This window comes from Tamandua tetradactyla, chromosome 6, assembly GCF_023851605.1.
Source record: "Tamandua tetradactyla isolate mTamTet1 chromosome 6, mTamTet1.pri, whole genome shotgun sequence".
NCBI classification, from domain to species: Eukaryota; Metazoa; Chordata; class Mammalia; order Pilosa; family Myrmecophagidae; genus Tamandua; species Tamandua tetradactyla.
Window position 1 is genome coordinate 111033126 of NC_135332.1, and position 22257 is coordinate 111055382.

At 33.4% G+C, this 22257-nt stretch overlaps 1 protein-coding gene across 3 annotated transcripts in view; it reads right to left on the bottom strand.

Moving 5' to 3' along the window:
* ARFGEF1 (ARF guanine nucleotide exchange factor 1) overlaps positions 1-22257 on the bottom strand; it is a 227310-nt gene that overhangs the window by 110371 nt on the left and 94682 nt on the right. For 2 of the 3 annotated variants that reach the window (XM_077166935.1, XM_077166934.1), the window contains exons 7-10: positions 21036-21146; positions 12464-12639; positions 11459-11592; positions 8056-8290 (exon numbers count right to left, since the gene is read on the bottom strand). In XM_077166935.1, coding sequence (XP_077023050.1) covers positions 8056-8290; positions 11459-11592; positions 12464-12639; positions 21036-21146 — 656 coding nt within the window. The remainder of the gene's footprint in view (positions 1-8055; positions 8291-11458; positions 11593-12463; positions 12640-21035; positions 21147-22257) is intronic. The other variant, XM_077166936.1, reaches the window with a different exon arrangement.

Genomic DNA, 22257 nt, shown 5'->3' on the forward strand with positions numbered 1-22257 from the left:
GCAACATGGGATATAACTCCCCAGGATGAACCTGGCCCTGGCACCATGCAACTGACAATGCCTTCCTGACCAAAAGGGGGAAAAGAATTCTAACAAAGTAAGGTATCAATGGCTGAGAGAGTTCAAATAGAGTCAAGAGGCTATTCTGGAGGCTGCTCTAACACAAGGTTCAGCTAGATACTGCTATTTACCATGGTTTGCCAAAGTGCAACCAAAACCACTCCTGCCAACCTTAAAGAACACCTGGGCTCTGTAGGAATTTCTACAAAGGTTCCAAGCACTATGATTATTTTTCAGAAACCTACAACCTCCAGATGGGTTCCTAGGCCAGATAAGTCCTGAAACCCACAAGGGCCAGCCTCTCCACAACATCAATTAGTTTCATACTACTGATAACCCTTTCCAACACGAAAAAGTTAAAGTGGGCATAGCCCAAATACCCCTAAACATTGGGAGAAAGATTAAAGGAAAAGGTGGGGTTTTAACAGAGAAGATAGGATTTAATAAATGAGTATGACTGCTGAATCATTACATTGATAGTTCTGTTAATCTCCAGTGTATTGGAGCAGCTAGAAGAAAAATCTGAAACTGTTAACCGTAACCCACAAACTCTGAAATCTGTTCTATAACTAATTGTTGTGCTGGGTTTTGAAATTTATTTACTTTTTTATTTTTTGTATATATGTTATTTTTCACAATTAAAAAACTTACAGAGGGCAGGCAATGGTGGCTCAGGCAGAGTTCTTGCCTGCCAGGCCAGAGACCCGGGTTTGTTTCCCGGTGCCTGCTCATGTAAAAAAAAAAAAAAACTTATGGAATATATATTTTTTGAATCCAGATAATTTTATAATTAAGATGACAGACACCTTCTCCCTCAAATTTGGTTAGGTATCCTTTTAATGTGTTCTTCTTTCACAATACCTACTGGATTTTTATTTCCTTGCTTAATCTATTTCCTATGAGACTCTAAGCTTTAAGAGGGTATGCGCTTGATCTCTCCTATTAAGTAGTGTGTTTACATTGCATGGCATACAATAGGTGTTCAACAAATACTGATGGTTCCAACTACCAAACACTGAACCAAGGGACTCCAGCACACTGCAGTAAACTCACAGGAGTGCCACAAGGATTTCCTAGATAATGGTGAACACCACACAAGGCTGTTCAGTTTTAACATTAGATAACACCATATTCCTTACAGTGATATCATTATCTTTGCAAACCTGGGTTTTGATGATTGCTGTGATAAAAAGCAAGAACTCCATGAAAATGAATACACTATAAAAAAAAAAAAATCTGAGTAGTGATGTCCAATCTTGATTCCAAGATCTAAAAAGTTGTGCAGTGTCCAATGAAGGCACATTCATCCCATTAGTATGCAGCTGTGGTTATTTAAGAAGAAAATAAAAACATTTTTCTTTCAATTCATGTGTACCATTTTCTTTTCAAATGGATACTAACCTGTCAATACAAATATTTTTAAAGATATGTGGGCCTAACTGAAAAATAAGTGGTATTTCTTTTGTGTAAGTGCACCATGAAAACTTGACAGACTCTAATGATGCTGTGAAATACCAAAGTCTAAGAATCTCTGATTTATAAAATAAATAAGAAAGACCTGGAGAGATAGAGGGGGGAAAACAACTTCAGGTATTGGCCATGTGCCACTAAAATGTATTAATAAGCAAAAGACTATTCTTATAACAAAGATACCATGTCTATCATAGGGACCCTAATAACAATCAAATGTTTTAAGATTTACTGAACAATCTTAATGTATACATATGAACTAACCAGACTACATAAGCATTTCATTTTCACATAATGGATGTGCTCTTGAGAAGCTGTATATAACTATATTCTCTGTAATAGATATAATTTAATGCCAAAGGAAAAAAATCACATTACGGAAACTGAAGTGAATATTCTCATACAAGGAATCACTTAACAATGATCATAATTTTATTTTGCAAATTTAGGTTTTCATATGTTGTTTTTTTCAAAATGAAGCATAGTTTACCTTACATTTGAATATATTTAATATTTTTAAAAGTATATCTACACTTCCCTCATTTTACTCTCATAAGAACCACTCAAGGGACAATGGAAAGGGAAAATAAACCTTGTATCTTTAAAAAATGAGAAAAGGGCGGGCCACAGTGGCTCAGCAGGTAGAATTCTCACCCGCCATGCAAGGACCAGAGTTCATTTCCCGGTGCCTGGCCAGCAAAAAAAAAAAAAAAGAGAGAGAGAAAAATACTCTAACACTTTTGTAATGAGAGTCTAAGAACAGGGCATTTTCTAAGAGGTATTTCTTTAAAATTCATGCTTATAAGAGTTTTAAAAATATTTACCCTAAAAAAATAGTAATGTAAATTAATGATTTTTGTGGTATCTACTTTTACAGGAATTAAAATTTCACGCAGTCTACTAAATAGTTTCTTCATAAGTGCTCAGTGTCCAAAGATCTAAAAGTAATTGACTGTAAAGACTTCCAGAATTCTCTAACATCAAGGTAAGTGCCCCACATTCTGGCTTATCAAAATGGAGGCATATGAGGATTCAGAATGCCAATCTCATAGACAATCTTGGGAGAAACGAGCAAAAACAGACAGAGCATTCTTCCTCAGAACACCAGGAAAAGTTTAAAGGATTGTAGAAACTGGGCAACTGCCAAATCAAGAAAACAGAATTGAAAAACAGTAGGTCAAGGGTGTGATGAGCTTGCTGGTTGCTTTCCAGCCCCACCCCACCTTCTCCCTAGTGTGGTATAAAGCCAGCCTGCACTCCCAAGCAGGAGAGTAACACCAGCCTGAAAGACTGAACCTGGAAACTTATCTCTGGCTCACCTTCCCAGAACTTGCCTGGTATGCAGAAGCAGCTTCATTACAGGTAAAGTAGTATAAGAAACAATTAAGTCTAAATAGTCTGGAGGAAAGGATTACCTGCTTTAAGTCATACAACCACAGAGCACCCAGGAGGTAGAGAAAGTCTATTTCACAGGAAGTAAAATACTTGTAAATGGGGGTAGTGTCAGGGGAAGAATACAAAGGCCTCAAACAAGCACTAGACCAAGACAAGAGGAATGCTCGCTCAGAAAAGACAGAGAGGACAAGACACTTCACTTTCACCTCAGGCTGATCCTCTTGTTAGGAAGGCTAAACTCCATAGAACAGCACCCACCCAATGCAGAGACTTTGCAAAGAGGAATAAAGGTGCTTTTTGTGTGTGTTTGTTTGTTTTTGAAGGCTCCTGGCACTCAAGGAAATCTTTGTTATATCATTAGCTGGATACAAATTTAAGGAATACACAGCTCAGGCACTAAATCTCAAAGGTAATACTCTAAAATATTAAAATGTACCCTGTGCAAAAAAAAAAAAAAACAAGACAAGAAAAGAAACAGGAAATGATGGCACATCAAAAGGAACAAGATAATCCAGAAACCATCTACAAAGAAGACAAGACTTTGAACATAACAGACAAAGACATTTAAAACATGACCCTCAATATGCTAAGAGAGAGAAAAAGAACTAAAGAATAACAGGAAAGCAATGAATGGACGATATGACCATCTCAATAACAGAGAGAAATTTAAATAAAAAAGGAATCAAACAGAAATACTGAGTTGAAGTCCAAAATAACAGAAATGAAAAGTTACTTAGAGGGTCTCAAAATCAGATTAAAGCCACCAGAAAAACAAATCAGCAAACTTGAAGACAAGGTAATTTAAATTCTTCTGGCTGAGGAGCAGAGAGAAAAAAGAATTTTTAAAAAGCAACCTAAGCCTGAGAGACCTGTGGAATATTATCAGGCTTACAAAATATATGCATTATGGGAGTCCCAGAAGGAGAAGAAAGAAAAAAACAGGCAGAAAGAATTTCAAAGAGATAATGGCAGAAAATTTCCCCAATCTAAGGAAAGACATGAACATGCATATTCAAAAAACCCACTAAACTCCAAATAGGATAGACCTGAAGAGAACCATACCGAGGCACATAATAGTCAAACAGTTGACTGTAAAAGACAAGAGAGCTCCAAAAGCTGCAACAAAAAAAGCAACATGTTATATATAAGGGCGTCCCAAAAAATTAAGTACCGATTTCTCATCTAAAACGATGGAGCCAAGAAGGCAGTAGGACAAAATACTTAAAGTGCTGAAAGAAAGCAACTGCCAAACAAAAATTTTATGTCCACTGAGACTGCCTTTCAAAATGAAGAAAAGTTAAGATATTTCCAGATAAACAACAGCTGAGGGAGTTCACCACCACCAGATGTGTCCAAAAAGCAATGCTAAAGGAATTCTTCAAAATGAAAGGCAAGGACACTGGACAGAAGATCAAAGCACCATAAAGAAACAAAGTCCTCTGGGAAAGGTAATCATCTGGGTAATTATAAACGTCAGCACTATTGTATTTTGGGAGATATTAACTCCATCATTTACTTCTTTCAAGTTCTAAAGTGCAAGAGCATAAAAAGAAATAATAAATCTATGGTTTGGGACATACAGTATACAAAGATAAATTTGTAACAAGTACAAAAAAAGGTGGGGATTAGAAGGGTACAGAAACAATGTATGTATATGCTACTGAAGTTAATTTGGTATCAGATCAAAGGTGATAATTATAAACTTAGGATTTTAAATTTAAGACCCATGATAACCACAAAGAAAATGCACGAAAAATAAATCCAGAAAGAAAAGTTGGCATTATGGAAGAATTGAGGGACAAAAATGTACGACTTTTAAAGACCATGTACAAAAATGGCAAAAGAAAGTCCTGTGTTATCAGTGGTTACTTTTAAAACTAAATGGATTAAAATGTCCAGTCAAAAGGTAGAGAATGAAAGTGGACCCCTACACCTCATACCATATACAAAAATTAACTCCAAATGAGTAAAAATCCTAAACCTAAGAACCAAAACTATAAAACCCGTAGAAAAAAATATAAGGAAACATCTTCAGGACCTTGTGTTTCCTGGACTTTACATAAAAAGGATGAGCCACAAATGAAAAAAATTTAAAAGCTTTCAACAAAATTAGAAACATTTTTGCATCAGAAGACTTCATAGTCAAAGTAAAAGACAGCCTACAGTAAGGGAGAAAATACTTGTAAACCACATATCTGATAAGGGTTTAATATTAAGAATATATAAAATAATCCTTCAACTCAACAACAAAAATACAAACAGTGCAATTAAAAAATGGGCAAAAGACTTGAATAGACATTTCTCCACAGAAGATAGGCAAATGGCCAAAAAAAAAAAAAAACCCACATAAGATGTCCAACATTATCAGACATTAGGAAAATGCCAATAAAAAACATAATGACAAATACAAAAATATTTCTACATGAGGGAGAACAGATGAATGTTAACACTGCAAGGTGCTGAAAAAGGGATGATAGACAGGAAAAAAAAATCAGTGCAATCTAGGGTTTATAGTTAACAGTAACACTGTAATATACTTCCACTGAATGCAACTTCCACTGAAAGGCAGTATGCCAGAACTAAATGTAATAAATGGGAGATATGAGGGTGGGGTATGGGATTCTTTGCAGAAGAACAGGAATTGTCCTCATATAGATGGTGCTTGTGAACCCGTGACTATGTGATTATACCAAGAACAACCGATATTTTATTTAGGTTGGATTGTATGATGTGCAGATAAAACTGTTAAAAAACAAAACATATTGAAATACCAATTTACATAATTTACATCCACTGCAATGACTACTATTTAAAAAAGGAAACTAAGTGTTGGAGAGGATATAGAAAAACAGGAACATTCCTTCATTGTTGGTGGGAAAGTAAAATGGTACAGGCATGTAGAAGACATTTTGGCAGTTTCTCAGAAACCATGACCTGGCAATCCTACTGTTTGGATATATCTAAAAGAACTGAAAGCAGGGACTAGAACAGATATTACACACCGATATTCACAGTGCCATTATTCACAATTGTCAAAAGATGGAAGCAACCTAAGTGTTAATCAACAGAAGAATAAACAAAATGTGGAATATTCATGCAATGGAAAATTATTCAGCCGTAAAAAGGAGTAATGCTCTGATACATGCAAGACAGATGAACCCTGAAGACATCATGTTGAGTCAAATAAGCCAGACACAAAAAAGCGAATAGTGTACGATCTCACTAACATGAACTAATGAGAGTAATCATGAGCGTAATCACAGAGTCAGAAACTAGAATACAGGTTATCAAGGTTGCACTGGGGGAAGGGGGAAGGGAATGGGGACTTAGTGATTAATTCATACTGTTTCTGCGCTGACAATCAACAGTGGTGTAACAGTATCACAACACTGTGAATTAACAACACTGAATTACATATTTGAATGTGGTTAAAAGAGGAAATCTTAGAATGTTACTAGAATAAAAAAAAAATAATAACAAACCATAGAACTGTTCAACACAAATAGTGAACCCTAATGTAAAGATGGACTACAGTCAATAGTACAATTCTAATATATTCTTCTGTCAACTGTAACAGAGGTACTAATCTAATACAAAGTGTTAATAATAGGGAAAACTGTATGCATGAGGGGGGTATATGGGATCTCTGCATTGCATGATGTTTTTGTTAACCTACAGCATCTGTAATTTTTATAAAAAGCTAAACGCTTCATCATCAAGTAAAAGATTTGTTACAGAAAGAAAAGATTCAAAAGTTTTTTTTAAAGTCTCTTTTATTTGTACTTCTTGAAGATAATGAGAGGGAAACTATCTAAAAAAAGGAACTGTTTCTAAATTAAATTTTAAAAATACTAGTAAAATAAAAAAATAAAAATAAACTGTTCCCAGTTAAATTTCTTGTATTCTTTTACAGACAAATGCAAACCTGTAAAATGTGACAATATATAGATACCAGAAACTATTTCAATGAATCCATTTCCTGTCCAAATACATCAAATCAAAATCAAAACACTTTTCACTTACAATGAGACCTTATTCTATATCAGTCCCGTAAGAGTGCTCTAAACAGAATTTCAATATAGTTGAATATTAGTAATATAGTATTATAAGATTATTTCAACCACCTCAAAATTCTGGTTAAATAAGAATTTATGCTTTCTCCTAAGCTGACGAATTATTAGTGTCACCTTGAGTTACAATTAAATATAAGATTAACAAAGATAAGAATATAACCTCTAGAAACTATCATACATAATATGAAGGTGAAAACTGACTGACTTAAATATAAGTATTTCTAACATAATTTCCAACCCAAACAATATTTTAACATATGGTAAGTGAGGAAAGTATACATTAAATCAGTAAAGAATAAATAGGGTACTATTTCTGATACTGTATTATATGTAGATAATAACTAAAGACCAGGTCCTAGCAACACCTCATGATATGCAGAGACATGTTGGAAGATTTAGTTTTGCTAAATTTCAGAAACTATTTCTTTGGGGAAAACTTCAGGTACATAACATATACATCGGGGAAAAAAATACGAAGCAGAAATTAATTTTTCCGAATGTCCTACAATATACCCCCAAATCACCCCTTTTACAGTTACTAATACATATGTCTTAAAACCATATGGATGCAAGGGTGCACGGGTGGTTCAGTGGTAGAATGCTTGCCTTTCATGCGGGAGACCCGGGGTTCAATTTTCAGATCATGCATCCCCCCACCCCCAAAAAAAGCAACCAGAACCATATGGATGCAGAATATACTTAGAGATTTATTTTAAGAAAAACAAACTCACTATTAAATACCATAAATACAACTGGCAAAGTTATTGTGAGAAGCAAATTAATTCATGACAGCTATAATCACTCATTCAACTAGCATATATTCCTCGACGACAGACAGAATTCTTACTTAATATTGCATCCTTAGTCTTTCACTTACCTAATGCCTATCACATAGATGTATGAAGTTAGATTTATGAATGAATTTAAAAAAGTACATGAAAACATACAAATATTATTTCACATTCTAAAAAATTTTCCAGTGTATTAATCTTATTTAACATGAAGCTAATGAAATATCCAACAGCAATCTTAATTTAATGCCTAAATGTAGACATACCTCAATTTGCATCTTCAGATGCATCTTGAAGTTTGACAATAAAGTAAGAAATATGGAAAGAGAAAGTTCAAAAACTTCTGGAACAGATGAGACTCCATTTTTTGAGAGTGCAACACACAGATACTGTTTAATAGCATTAATAAACATCTCATTTGTCCTGAAAACAGGTCCTGCATTCTGCAGAATAGATAGAAGTAACTGCAATGAAAGAATCTTGGATCGTAACTCATGGGACCTAAAATGTAAAAAAAGAAGGCACAGTATGTGAACACGTTTAACATACAGTTATAACAGGTTGTTTCTAAGATATTTCCCAGTACTACACAATTTCACAAAAAATTCACAAATGAAGAGGAAAAGAAAGTGGTTAAACATAAAAATGAAAGCACAGTTTGTGAATGAGCTTAGCCACCATTAATGGATGGGTCCACTGATGCTTCCTTGTAACTCATAATTTCACAAAGTTTTCAGATGGGAAAAAAATTAATAATTTGAAGATTTATGGCTTGTTTTATTCTTTCACAACCATTTTTAAGAAATCCACATGAACTTCTCAAGTTAAGGGCCATATTTAGTTCATAATAATTCCAATGTACTTTTTTCTTGGTTCTGCTATCAAAAATCCCAAATATCAATAAAAAGTTTTCTGTTTTTTTTTTGCATTAACAAGTTATAGCACTACATCAAGCTTACTTCTTTAGGAACACTACTTTTTTTTATTTCTTTCAAATAAATACAAAGAGACTTATAGAACACTTTCAAATTATATCACCCAATAGCTTGCTCCATCTATTCTACATATTTTTGTAATGAAAAGAAGGAAAATAAGTGTTTCGACTTAATTAAAAAAAAATTCTGAACAACGTACTTGTGCCATGCTTTTGATCAGTATCTAGCATCTTAATTATCAGATACCATGAATAAAATTTTTCTCCCATTGAAACTAGTCTTTTAGGTCCAACAGACAAAAGAGACTGACTCTAAGCAACATTTCAAATGCAGAACATACTTAATTACCCTAAGAGCGCATTATTTTTTTTAAAAAAAATTTATCCCAAATGCTGTATTCAGTTACATTTACACAGTATAGTAAACTTAATTGCCCCAGATTTCCACCTTAAAAATCTTATGGGTTTAAGTCCAAATAATTCAAGGACCTGGCAATATTTCATTGGATATCATAAAAAATTACCTTCTTTGAAATAAAACTGCAGTCAATAACATCATGCCTCATTATTATACAGTCATGTTCCAACATGGATATTTCTTTGAGTATAAGAATATGGGCAGCAAATATATCATTTCAATAAAATGCTTGGATAAATCAAGTTAGAAATAGCTGAGGTCAGATTTTGAACAGCTATAGGAAAATATGGAGTAAGTCAATCAAGCTACCAAGAGTCTTTCAAGGCTTACATACTACGATCACTTCTAGTCTAACTCATTTTTATCATCATCTTTGCTATAGTAATTAAATTCTGCACCTTACTATTATCTAACATATCAAGTCTTTTTGATAAAAAATAAAAAATATTTTTTATTTATCTTTGTATCCCAAGCAGCTAACAAAATTCCTTGTACATAGCATGTGCTCAAAAACAATGAATTTATTCATGCATTGATCCAAACACTTATGAGGCCCATAAAATAGAGCAAATAATTTACATTATTACTCATGAGAATCCTTTGTAATATAACAGATTGCAACTTTCCAAAATTACATCATTCATTTTACAAGGCTGAATGAAACCTCACACCCCCTAAAAAAGAATATTTCTCAGAATTCACATATTTCTTCCCCCGCCCCCGTTCTTGGCATAGTAAAGAATTTCATCTTTCCAGTTTATAGCATTTATTTTCAAATCACATTTATTTACATTCAATTTGAGAATACTAAATATCTGAGGCTTTTAAAGTCAATAACATTTTTAATCACAGCAAAAATGGTCTTCAGCAATAACACCCAATTCTTAAGTGAGTTTCCATTTAAATTTGGCCACTGTCAATTCAGAATAAGAAATTAAAATGATTAAATTTAATAAAAATATTAAATTTTTTTAATGAGGAAGTAATTTCCTCCCTAATAACAAGAATGAAATAAAAAATTTAAAACAACACACATTCTTGGGGGGGGCCACAGTGGCTCAGTAGGTAGAGTTCTCACCTTCCATGCCAGAGACCAGGGTTTGATTCCCGGTGCTTACCCATGTGAAAAAACAAACAAAACAAAAAAAACCCCACATACATTCTTATAAAGTTCCACAGGTTATAAGCAAGTTTATATCATAATTTGGACAAGCTCAATACTTTTTCTGTAATCTATATTTTTAAAATAAAGAAGAATCAATAAATTATTTTTCTGATTTCTGATTTTAAGATTTTACACTTCTAGGACTAAAAGATGTTTCTTTCTGAACCAATGCAGTATGCAAATACACAACAAAATTACAGAAAATCTAAGAACTGTGGTTACAGAAGCTTATAAAATTGTTATAGAAACTGTCACTTAGCATTTAGGAACTGAAATGCTCTCGCCTTTTGTCATTTTGTTTAATTTTTAACTGAAGTACTGTTGCTGTATTTCCTCCTATATTAATTCAATATTCCTTTCTTAAAGTCAAGCAGGTCTTCTTCCTGGTGTCTCTCTACAAAAAGCTTTTTTTTTTTTTAATGTCATGGTGGAATACATCTTATGCTACAAAATCACCGAAGCAGGCCATTCTAACAATCCCAAACTCAGTCTCAAGTAGTAATTAGAGTTGAATCATATGAAATGAAAGATAGTTAGGCAGTTACGGCTTTTAAAAAAATGGCATTTTACTAGAATTTAGACTAATATTTTTGATAGGTATCAGACAAGTGACTCCTATCTCAAAGTATTTCCTGTTTTCCATGGAGAAAGATACTATCCAAAGGCACTTTGTCAGATTATGTATTATTTTTCATTATGACTTTTAATATTTATTTCTTTTAGTTTTAAAGACCTTTTAGGCATCAGCTTTCGGAAGCCAAACAAAAGGTTGAGAAACAGAACAATATTAGTTTCAAAGTTACTTATAATACCGGTATGAGAATTCATTCATTCAATAACATTTGCTGAGCACCTAAATCTGTACCAGGCACTATTCCATTCTGTAATGTTCTCCATACACTTCAGAAAGAGTGTAAGTACCCACAACTTCAGCAGTTTTGGAATTCAATTGCTTAGCAATGTGTGTATTTTTTAAAGTAAAATACCCCTAAGATTTTTATTAAAAATCAATTTTTTGAGACAATTTAAAAGACAATTAAAATCTGTCTCCTGTAGGACAAGAGAAACAAAAGATAACCCAAAGATCATTTTGGCAAGTAAGTTTCAAGCTTAAAAAACTCTATTCGTCAGGCAGAACAGCTAATAACTTACTTTGGATCTGGGGGTCCATCAGACAGTGGTTTCATTGACAGTTTACACAATGACCTGAATACTAGAAAGGCATCCTTTTGTAAAATGTGGGAAAACTTAGCACCAGGTGAAGGTCCTGAAGAATTTCCAGATTCCTAAACAAGTTAACACACCATGAAAACAAAGACATTTCCCAGTATAAAAATCATTTTAGCATTATACTATATTTTATTCCATTTGGTAATATGTGGGGCTTCCCTCCAACTATTAGAAGGGGAATTAGATGAGGAATTTGCTATATTATCTTCCTTTAATTTAAAATGCCACCTCTATCCCCAACAATAAATTAAAATCTAAAAGAAAAAAAGTAGTATTTTAATGCCCTGAGAGAAGATACCTTACCCAAAGGCCTAAATTATGTTTTATACTACCTGTCACTGCATGTTTTATATTTTTGTTCTATTTTACTTTTTTGATCTACTCTTGAACAGACATTAGACAGTTAGTGGAAACCGTCAAAGCAGTGTATCTGCTGAAGGTCAACAAAGCCAGGAAAAATTACCCCTGCATACAGAGCACTGATTTAGGATAGAACTCCATTATCTAAAAAGATAAAGATAAAAAGACATAAAATATAGGGAAGGAAGAATGAGGAGGACCTGTTACTACTATAGTAATGATTTTATGGTGTACTGTGCTAAGGTTACATTAAATTCCCCAGATTTAAAAAAATTCTTTCACATCATATGATGCTAGAATTATTCTGTGAACATGTGGTAAGAATATTATTTTTCAATGTAATTTCAATTGGGGAAGGAGAGGTAAGAAAGATGGAAACACAGACAAAACATCCCTTAAAGAGCTGGAAATTAAGCTATCAATATACAATGGAGATAAACTGCTTCAAAACATATCAATAAGAAACACAAGTCTTTTATCTCCTCAAACTGAAATCTGCGAGCAAAATCAATTGGAGATATTCTCTACAAGGTATTGGTAGCCTATAAATTTCTTTTCTATTTATACCTGAGTATCATTGGAAGAGACAGACAATCTGTCATCAGGTAAAGATGGTGTGTATGCAACAGAAATTGGTGTTCCTGGAATTCCATTTGCTTGAATATTTTCACTGTCACTACCATCCTCTAAAGTTCCAATGTTGCCATCTGTACTTGGATTTATAGTTGTCCCTTCTCCCATATCTAAAAAGATAAGAATAAAAAAAAAAATCCTGAAGTGTATTTAAAAAGCATACAGTACTTAAAATGAAACTATGGCAGAAAAGCAATGTGAAGATTATAACAAGTATTGACAGCATTTAAAGATTAGCATACTTACTATTAAGTAAGCATGCAAATGGAATATGATCAAATATGATCCTTACAGTGGTTGCTCTGGCAATGAAACACATTCAACTGACAAAAGGCTAACTGGGATGTGGCAAAAGAGAAGCTGATTTTGAGTCTATTTCAGAATATACTATAACTCAGCTGTGACAAATGATGACACCTTGGGATGGTAAGAGAAGTTCCTCAAAAAAATCTAATCAAATAAGTTTGGAAATAGGTTTCTTTATTACAAGTCATGAATTTGCTAATATGCACTGAACTATCTAAAGGGGATAAACAATATGTAGTATTCCCAAAATTTATTTTATATGAACCCTTTCCTAATTATTGGAATATCTTTTAATAGCACTAAAAACATTATATTCTTGGCTTACATTACTGGGTCTTTTTCATTCACTTACTGTGAGTTATCATACTTGTAATTAATATAAAATTAATAAAAAATAAAATATTAAAAAATGTAATTAATAACTTCCTGTAGAACATAGGCAAAATGCAATTAATACCAAAGCCCAGAACTATTTTAGGTATAATGTATATAACTTTAAAAAAGGAGCTTTTTATGTCTGTGGTCATAACTGAGCAGCTACCTTGCAGGTGCTTCTTTCATACTACCAATTGAAAACTATATTTAAGCTACCATGAGGGAAATACAGCATATTATAAGGAGCACAGATGCTAAAATAAGAAAGATCTGTGTTTCAACCATGTCTCCACTATTTAAATGGATAAGTTATTTCATCTTTCTTTGCTCAGTTTCCTCATTAGCAAAATGGAGACAATAATGTCTATGAGATTTCAACTGGTTATCTAATCTGAGCTTCCTCACCCTGTTTCCCTCATTATTAAGTTCCTTGGCATCTCCAATAGTCTTTCTTCTCTTATTTCATTCCTTTGCATCTCTAAGGTGAACCATTCACTTCCCCTCAAAACCATCTCTTCTTGCCATCAGTAATATCTCCCTACACTGAATATTTTCTTCAAACACTACATTTTAAATTTCACACAAACCATGGATCCTCCTTCTTAGCTATAAACATACTCAAATTTTTTTATTCTAAAGAAAATATCTTCTTCCTTCAACTCTGCAATACCTCCATTATGGATCAATTTCTTTTCTCTTTTTATCAAATTCCTCAAAGGGATAATCAATCTTCTTTGATATTACTTTCTCCTCTCTTCTTTGGAAATTTCACAAAAGAAATGAAAACATTTTCTGATTTTATTTTCAAGCTTTGAAGCAGACAGCCTTCGGCTAGAATTTTCATTACTTCTAGAAAGTTAATCTCTCAGTGCTTTATTTTCTCATTTGTAAAAAAAAAAAATGGGGGGGGGGGGAGAAAACAGTACCTAAACCTCCCAATGTTTAGGTGAAGAGTAAATAAGAAATGCACAGAAAGCACCCAAAATCATTCCTGGTACACACACAGTACTTAATACTTAATACAATTAGACATGATTATTCTCCACGCTTCTCTTCCCATTCTTCCTTAAAAATATCACTTAAACATAGATGCTAATTTCTGTTTCAAACTGGTGAATTTACTTTCTTTTCCCTTGATAAACCACACTGAAATTACTAGGAAAAAAATATAAACAAAAGACAAAGTCCATAATAACATAGGAATACTACAAATGGACCTAAAACTGAGGAATTCCTAGAAAATATGATAGGTTCAGATCAAGAGAAAATCTAATACTGCTGAACTGCCTATGCCTCAACACAAACAAAAGAATAAGCCCACCTAAAAAGTGGTTATGATTTACTATGTGGTTCTATAAAGCTCCAAAACCTAAAGCAGCAGGAACTGGAGGATAGGAGGGAAAGTATTAATCGAAGAGCCCAAGGCACTAAATCAATGTTTATCAATAGAGCTGTGAGCTACCAAGATCATTTAGATTTCAACTGGGCATTAGATTTCAACTGCCTGCTAATTAAAGTGAACTAACTGCTTGGTAGGTCTCCTAATATAAGTAAGGCAGGAGGGGACACAGCAGTATCTCAGCTAACTGGGACTGTTGAAATAAATATGGAAAGAAAACAAATTTAGCACTGCAGAGGACATTCCTAAAATTCTGGACTTTCATTCTATCTGTTTCTACTTACTATTGATAATTAAAGCCCTAATTAAATGAAGATAGCCTAATAGTTCCTGGCAAAGGTTGGGACAGTGGGAACAAACCAACAAGTATGGAGTCTAAAATTCATATAAGGTTCACACCATTTGCCCCAAGGTTTCCATGGCTTCAGTATGTGCTGACCACATGGTTAAGAAACAACAACCTACACAACCCAAGGGGCCCTAAAGCCACACACCTCACTCAAGGGAAGCATGTTTCTTAGCTCCTAGTTCTGAAATGAGGTCTGCCTTTGGGTTGCAATCACCTCATGTACTCTAGAGAGGAAAGGCCTTCAAGAGAAATGGGGGAAAAACTGGACACAATTACTGAGAGAGCTCTTTATAGACTGATCAAATCTAACCTTTCTTTTCTACAAATCGGTAGCAATGTAAACACTACAGTTCAAAAGTGAAGACAAGGCACAGAAATCTGAGTAAAAATGTTCCAGGTGAAACATTTTACAGCTGGAACAGTTTTAATTAGTACTCACAGCGAAATGTAAAGAATGTTGCATCAAAAACAAGGGCAATCTCTCTCCAGCCAACACAACAAGCAAACTCACCGCCCTTCCCCTGTCTACATGGGACATGACTCCCAAGGGTGTGGACCTTCCTGGCAATGTGGGACAGAAATCCTAGAATGAGCGGGGACTCAGCATCAAGGGATTGAGAAAACCTTCTCAACCAAAAAAGGGGAAGAGTGAAATGAGACAAAATAAAGTGTCAATGGCTGAGAGATTCCAAACAGAGTCAAGAGGTTACCCTGGAGCTTATTCTTACGCATTAAATAGATATCATCTTATTAGTCAAGATGTAATGGAGAGGCTGGAGGGAACTGCCTGAAAACATAGAGCTGTGTTCCAGTAGCCATGTTTCTTGAAGATAATTGTATAATGATATAACTTTCACAATGTGACTGTGTGATTGTGAAAATCTTGTGTCTGATGCTCCTTTTATCTACCTTATCAACAGATGAGTAAAACATACAGCATAAAAATAAATAATAGGGGGAACAAATGTTAAAATAAATTTAGTAGATTGAAATGCTAGTAATCAATGAAAGGGAGGGGTTAGGGGGATGGCATGTATGAATTTTTTTTTTGTTTTCTTTTTCTGAATTGATGCAAATGTTCTAAGAAATGATTATGATGATGAATATGCAACTATGTGATGATATTGTGAATTACTGATTATATATATAGAACGGAATGATATGTTAAGAATGTCTGTTTGTTATATTTTAGAAAAAATTTTAAAATTAATTTAAAAAAGGGCAAAAGTGCTATGACACAGAAATTCATAGAAATAATACAGATGCACAAGATTACTCACTGCAGCATTATTTGTAACAAGAAAACACTAGTAACAATCCAAGTATCCATCAGGCAGGAACTAGTTAACAAACTATGATACATCCACATACTGGAGTATCATGCAAAGAGCTAAGGAAAAAAAAAAAAGAATGCAGAAAGTCTCTATCAACTTATGTAGTATGATTTCCAGTATACATTAAGTGGGAAAAAAGGCAAGGTACGAAAGAATTATGGACTGCATTCTACCAAAAAGTGAAGAAAGAAAGGGAAATAAGAATATAGGTATTTGTTTATTTCTCTGGGGGAAAACAAACACAAATGAATAACAGAATGCTAATGAAAGTGGTGACCTATAAAAAGTGGGTCAATAAAGGAGAAGTAGAGGAAAAAGTTCTCTGAGCATACTTTTTTTTATATAATTTTAACTTGTGAATCAAGTAACTATTTCTCATATTAAAATTTTAAATCAACAAAATAATTAATACAAGTAACTTTTAAATATAATACTCTCACTCTTCATCCTCAGTAAAATATAAGAACACATATAATTACGAAGAAATCTTTACCATTAATAGGTTTGTTGTTGGTAACAATATATTCTTGTTGAGAATCTGGGTTTTCACTGTGGGAAAAGGTATGTACAAATATGAAAGAACTAATATGAGGAGAAACCTTGTGCTGCTGGATTTGAGTTGGAACTACCAATTTCAAAAGTGGCTGTATATTTCCTTATTTCTGTCCACTGCAAGAGCTTACAAGAATTGACACCTAGTAAGCAAGGAGCACACCTAGCATCCAGATCTTGATTTCTAAATACACATGCCCAATAAAAAGAATCAGTTGTTTCTTCCTTGGAGAAACAAATGATTTTAGGTGTTTGGCAAGGGGAAATTAAAATGCTCCTAGAAGAACTCATTGTTACAGAAATCGAGGAAATGCTCCAACTACTGGAATCATATCAAAAGGACACAGGAATTAGCTGGTCAAATATGGAACAAAGAATAATGATTAACACACTGAATAATAAGAGAACTCATCAGTCCACAGTACTATTTTTAAAAGGAGACAGGCTCCAAATACTTCTAAAGATTAGGAGAAGAATAAAAGGAGGAGGAGTTATAACAGAAAAGATAGGATTTAACAAATGAGCATGACTACTGAATCATTATACTGATATTTCTCTTAGTCTCCAGTATCTTGAAGCAGCTAGAAGGAAAAATTGTGGAACAGTAATCATACCAAACTCTGAAATCTGTTCCACAACTACTTGTTACAATATACTTCAAAATTTTTTTGCTTTCTTGTATATGCTATATTTCATAATAAAAAATGTTTTTTAAAAAGTAGGGGATGGACTCTTCTCTACAGAAAAATTAGAACTGGAAAATGAATATATTTCAACCCAATGTAATAAGGATCATCAATGGATGCTAACACCACTGAGTGGAAGGCATCTTCATGTGGTCCCAAAACATTGTTCTAAGAATACTTTTTAATTATAAAGGGGGAAATGTTCCTTTTCATTGGAGAGATCTCATGGTCACCATCTTAACCAAATAATCAAACAGAATCTCCAATATCATGGGCAACCTGTCACTATGCACCAGCTGATAAGATGGAATTAGTATCAACATCACATATGTTATATTCTTGCTAAATACATTTAACCTACATATAATCAAAAGGAAACTATCATATCAGTCCAAAACGTAGAATATTCTACAAGACAACTATCTCAGACCTTTCAAAAAAGTAAAATCATGAAAGAAGGAAAAAAAGTAAGAAGCCTTGTTCTAGATTAATGACACCAAAGAGATAGAACAATCAAATATAATGAGTATACCTAGATTGAATCCTGGACTAAGATGGGAAAAGGGAAAGAAATGCTCTAAGAGACACATTTAGGAAGTGGGAAAAATTTAAATGTATGCATATTAGATAGTCTTGAAATAGTATTACTTTTCTTAGGTGTGAAAATGGAATTGTGGTTATGTAGTTGAATGCCCTTATTCTTACAAGATAAATGCTGAGGGGTGAAATATTATTTCAATATTTTCAAGGTTCAGCAAATACACATGCGTGTGTATGCATATGGTAAATTAAAAGACATACAAAGAATGTAGTCACGTTGCTCACTAATGATAAAGGATATACAGGTGTTCACTGTACTATTCTTTAAACATCTTTCAAGGTTTAAAATTTTTTTAAGCAAAAAATTGCAGAAAAATGAAAGGAATTTACTTCATACTCAGTATTCACTATATTAGGGGCTGGCAAGGTTTTTCTACAAAGGTCAAGATAATAAATATTTTAGGCTCTGCAGGCCACTCAGTCTCTGCCACAACTACTCAACTCTGCTCTGCAGTACAAAAGCAGTCACAGGCAATACTTGAACAAATGAGCAAAGCTACGTGCCAATGAAACATTACCAAAACAAGTAGTGGGCCAGATTTGACCTGGAGGGCATACTTTACCAATCTCTAACCTATATTATAAGATTTTTAGAGACTTTGTAGGCATATAATAATCTTTGTTTCTTCCCTAACTGTAAATATTTTATCTTAAAAAAAAAAATTCATACTCCCCCAAATCATGGTCTCTTCCTTACCCTCTACATTTTCTCACTTGTTAACCTTGTTGCTTAAACTACAAATTTTAACAGAATAACTTCCATCTAAAGCACTTGCCTCAACAGCTCTTAGCCTGGAATTCTATATTTTCATTGTACATTCCAAAAATATTTCCACATGGATAGTCATCTGGAAGTGAAATTCAGTATGTCAAAATAAAAAGCAGTACCTTTTCCCCCCAAGTCACCTTCCTCTGCAACATGATTTCACCAATAGTACTATCATCCACTTACCCATTTAGCAAAAAAAAAGGGAGATCATCTGAGCAGAAAAGCATTAACACAGCAGGACTGAAACCATCTTGTCTTAGAAATGCCTGCTTGCAAGGTTGACCTTGGCTGGAGTCAGGGACTTTAGATTTCGGCAAGGTCTCCTGATAAGAGTGGCTTGCTAAACCTAAAGTATTTATACAAACAGCATGGTTTATGCTTTCCTTCTAGGCACTGAGTCTCTAATGAGCTTCCCTATAGACAACACTTTGCATATGTTGTCACAATCTGAAGCTGGAGGAATGAAGACTTTTTTATTAGCCCGCTAGAAGAGGACTTCTGGAAGGAAGCTTGTGTCTGATTCCCTATGGACTTTACTCCATGTGCCTTTTTCCTTTGCTGATTTTGCTTTGTATTTTTTTCCTGTAGTAAACCATAGCAGTGAATATGACTATACGCTGGGAATTAGATAAAGTCGGCAACCTCTTAGTGAATCTGACCCTGGATATATTCTTGGGGCCCCCATCATACCATCTTCTCTTTTCTCTTCTTTACCAGGTATTTAATCATTTGCAAAGTCTTATTTCTTGTTCACATTTCCCCTTCCATTTCCACTGCTACTCTCCTAGTCAAGGTTAGATTGCTGTACTTGTTTCCAGCTGAAACTGTTATTTCCTCACTTAGCTCTGAAAGCACAGTTTTGATCACTTCATTTCTTTGGCTCTAAAATCTTCAATGGTAATCCATTTGTCTTAGAATGAACACCAAATTCCTACAGCTGGAATTTATGACCCTCCGTTGGTTGGCTCCAAACTACTTTAATTCTTTCTATTATCTAACATCACATTCACTATACTTCAGTCAAACACCTGCTAATTCTTAAATCTGCTCAATCGTTCTCTTCTCTAGATACTGACTAATAGAGTTCCTAGTATATGAAATGTCACTCCCCTACAACTATGTGAATCCATACAGTCCAAGTTCAAGTATCATTTCCTTTATTTCAAGTCCTTTAAATCATTCTAGGTAAAAATAATCACTTCCTGAATTTTAATAGGATTTTAACAGTTTCCTTCTTAAGGCTCTTATCACTTTCTACTTTGAACTAGTTTTACATACATAAATTTCATAACCCCTTTCCTTAAAATCATGATCTTGATTAATTTTTATATCACCCTGCATTATATCAATATACTCCATAAGTATATGCTGAATGAAGAAATGAATGAAAGAATGAGAAGACAGTTGGATGAATGCCTGTTTAAGGTATTATGCTAATGGGGGAAATATACTCTTAGATGATGTTATAAATTAGAGTTAAATATAGCTGGAACAGTAACTTAAGATCCATACTGCTCATTAAACGTATTTCTAGAAGCATATTTAACAAAGTACTATCCTTAGCCCTATACAATATACCACAAATTAAATAAGTTTCAGTGGACTTAAGTTTAATCTTATCTTCAATGTTCCTTTTTAAAAACACAAGTGAAATTCCTAACAAACTTTGTAATATTTTTATAATACAATCCATAAGATAGAAACTTACCCCACATCAACTATAACTTAGTTTATGATATTAAAGGCATGAAAAATCAAGTTTTTTTACAACAATATATAAAATACTCAAAATCACATCATTTAAATGTACTCTAGTTAATGAAGTTTAACACATTTAGGAGAATGGAAAATATAACCCTGCTCCTCTCCCACCTAAAACAATGAGGAAAAAATGAAAATTGCATTAATTTTCCCTAATAGGGTAGGGAATACTGGGTTTTTACAAAAGATTGGACTTGAAACAGGAGAAAATAGGGGGTATTCTTTTATAATTAAAGATATCTAAACATTTTTCTCCACAAGCAAAAATTACTAACTTGAAAAAGAATTCCTGTTCTGTACATTATAAAGATATTCTCCATAGTCAGATGAAATTCCATAAGACAGAATAAACTAATTTAAAATGAAGTACAATACCTCCAACAACTATGTTCACCATTTCTTCTACAATGCTCTGGACAATGTCTTGTGGTTTTTCCTCACATTCATGGTTTTCTCCATCATATAATATATCATTTTTAGATAATGCTTTAAAATAAAAAAATTCAAGGGAACATTATTTTAAAGTTTTGGAAATTTTTCCTAAACATTTATGATGAAAATTTTCCTAAAATATGCAGCATAAAAGAAAAAATCAATTGATGTATGGAACTATAAGTACTTACATGTTTAAAAAAGTTAAGCCTTCAAAAATTATAACCAAACAGATCACATATAAAAATATTTTCCAAATTCAAGTTAATTTTAACAATGATTTTTTAACAAACTTGGAGTGATTATTCAACTCAATTGTATTTTTTAGATTTCTTCATGAATTAAAAATTACAAATGTATTTTGAATAGAACATTTCTAGCATGTACCAAACACTTTTCTTCCTACCAAACAATTTATTAAATGTAAATAAAGTTTGTTTTTGATTATTCAGGCTAATCAGTAATAACAAGATTAACATTGTACTCTAATACAATGAGATCCTTGAAGAAGCAGAAACAGGCCTGAGTTTCCATCAGTGCCTCTCCACCCCTTTACTATTTTTTTCCTCAAAAGAAACTATATTTCCATAGTAAAACGAAACTGAAGTACAAAAGAATTCACTCCCCAATTTAACATTAATCAGAAACTGATACAATTGTCAAACAGAGCTTCTGAACAGAACAAGAAAAATCGATGTCACTATACTGCCTTGATAAAGGTTCCACTAAAAGCCAATGAAACTTGACATTCCAATTAGACTACTGTATATAAACACTGGGTTTCTGCAGGGTTTTTTCAAACACTGAAAATACATCAAGAAGCTTAATCAGCACATTGGGGATACTTTGGGATCTGGGACCCCAACCTGGGAGCCACTCTCCTGTACCAAATAACATCCGACTGCACAGTAACTAGTAGTTTGGTTGTCTCCAACACCTGCTACACCACACATTTCTATAAAGGACAACTACTCATAACGCTGGCTTCCAGAAACCCATCTACCCTATAGATCATTGCTCCTAATCTACTGATTTCTGCATTCTACAAAACACTGAACTCCAAAAGGGGAAATTTGATAAGTAATAAGCATGTTAAATCAGTAAACTTATTTTATAAAAATCCAAATACAATAGCATTTAGATTCTTTTGTAGAGTAAAAATATG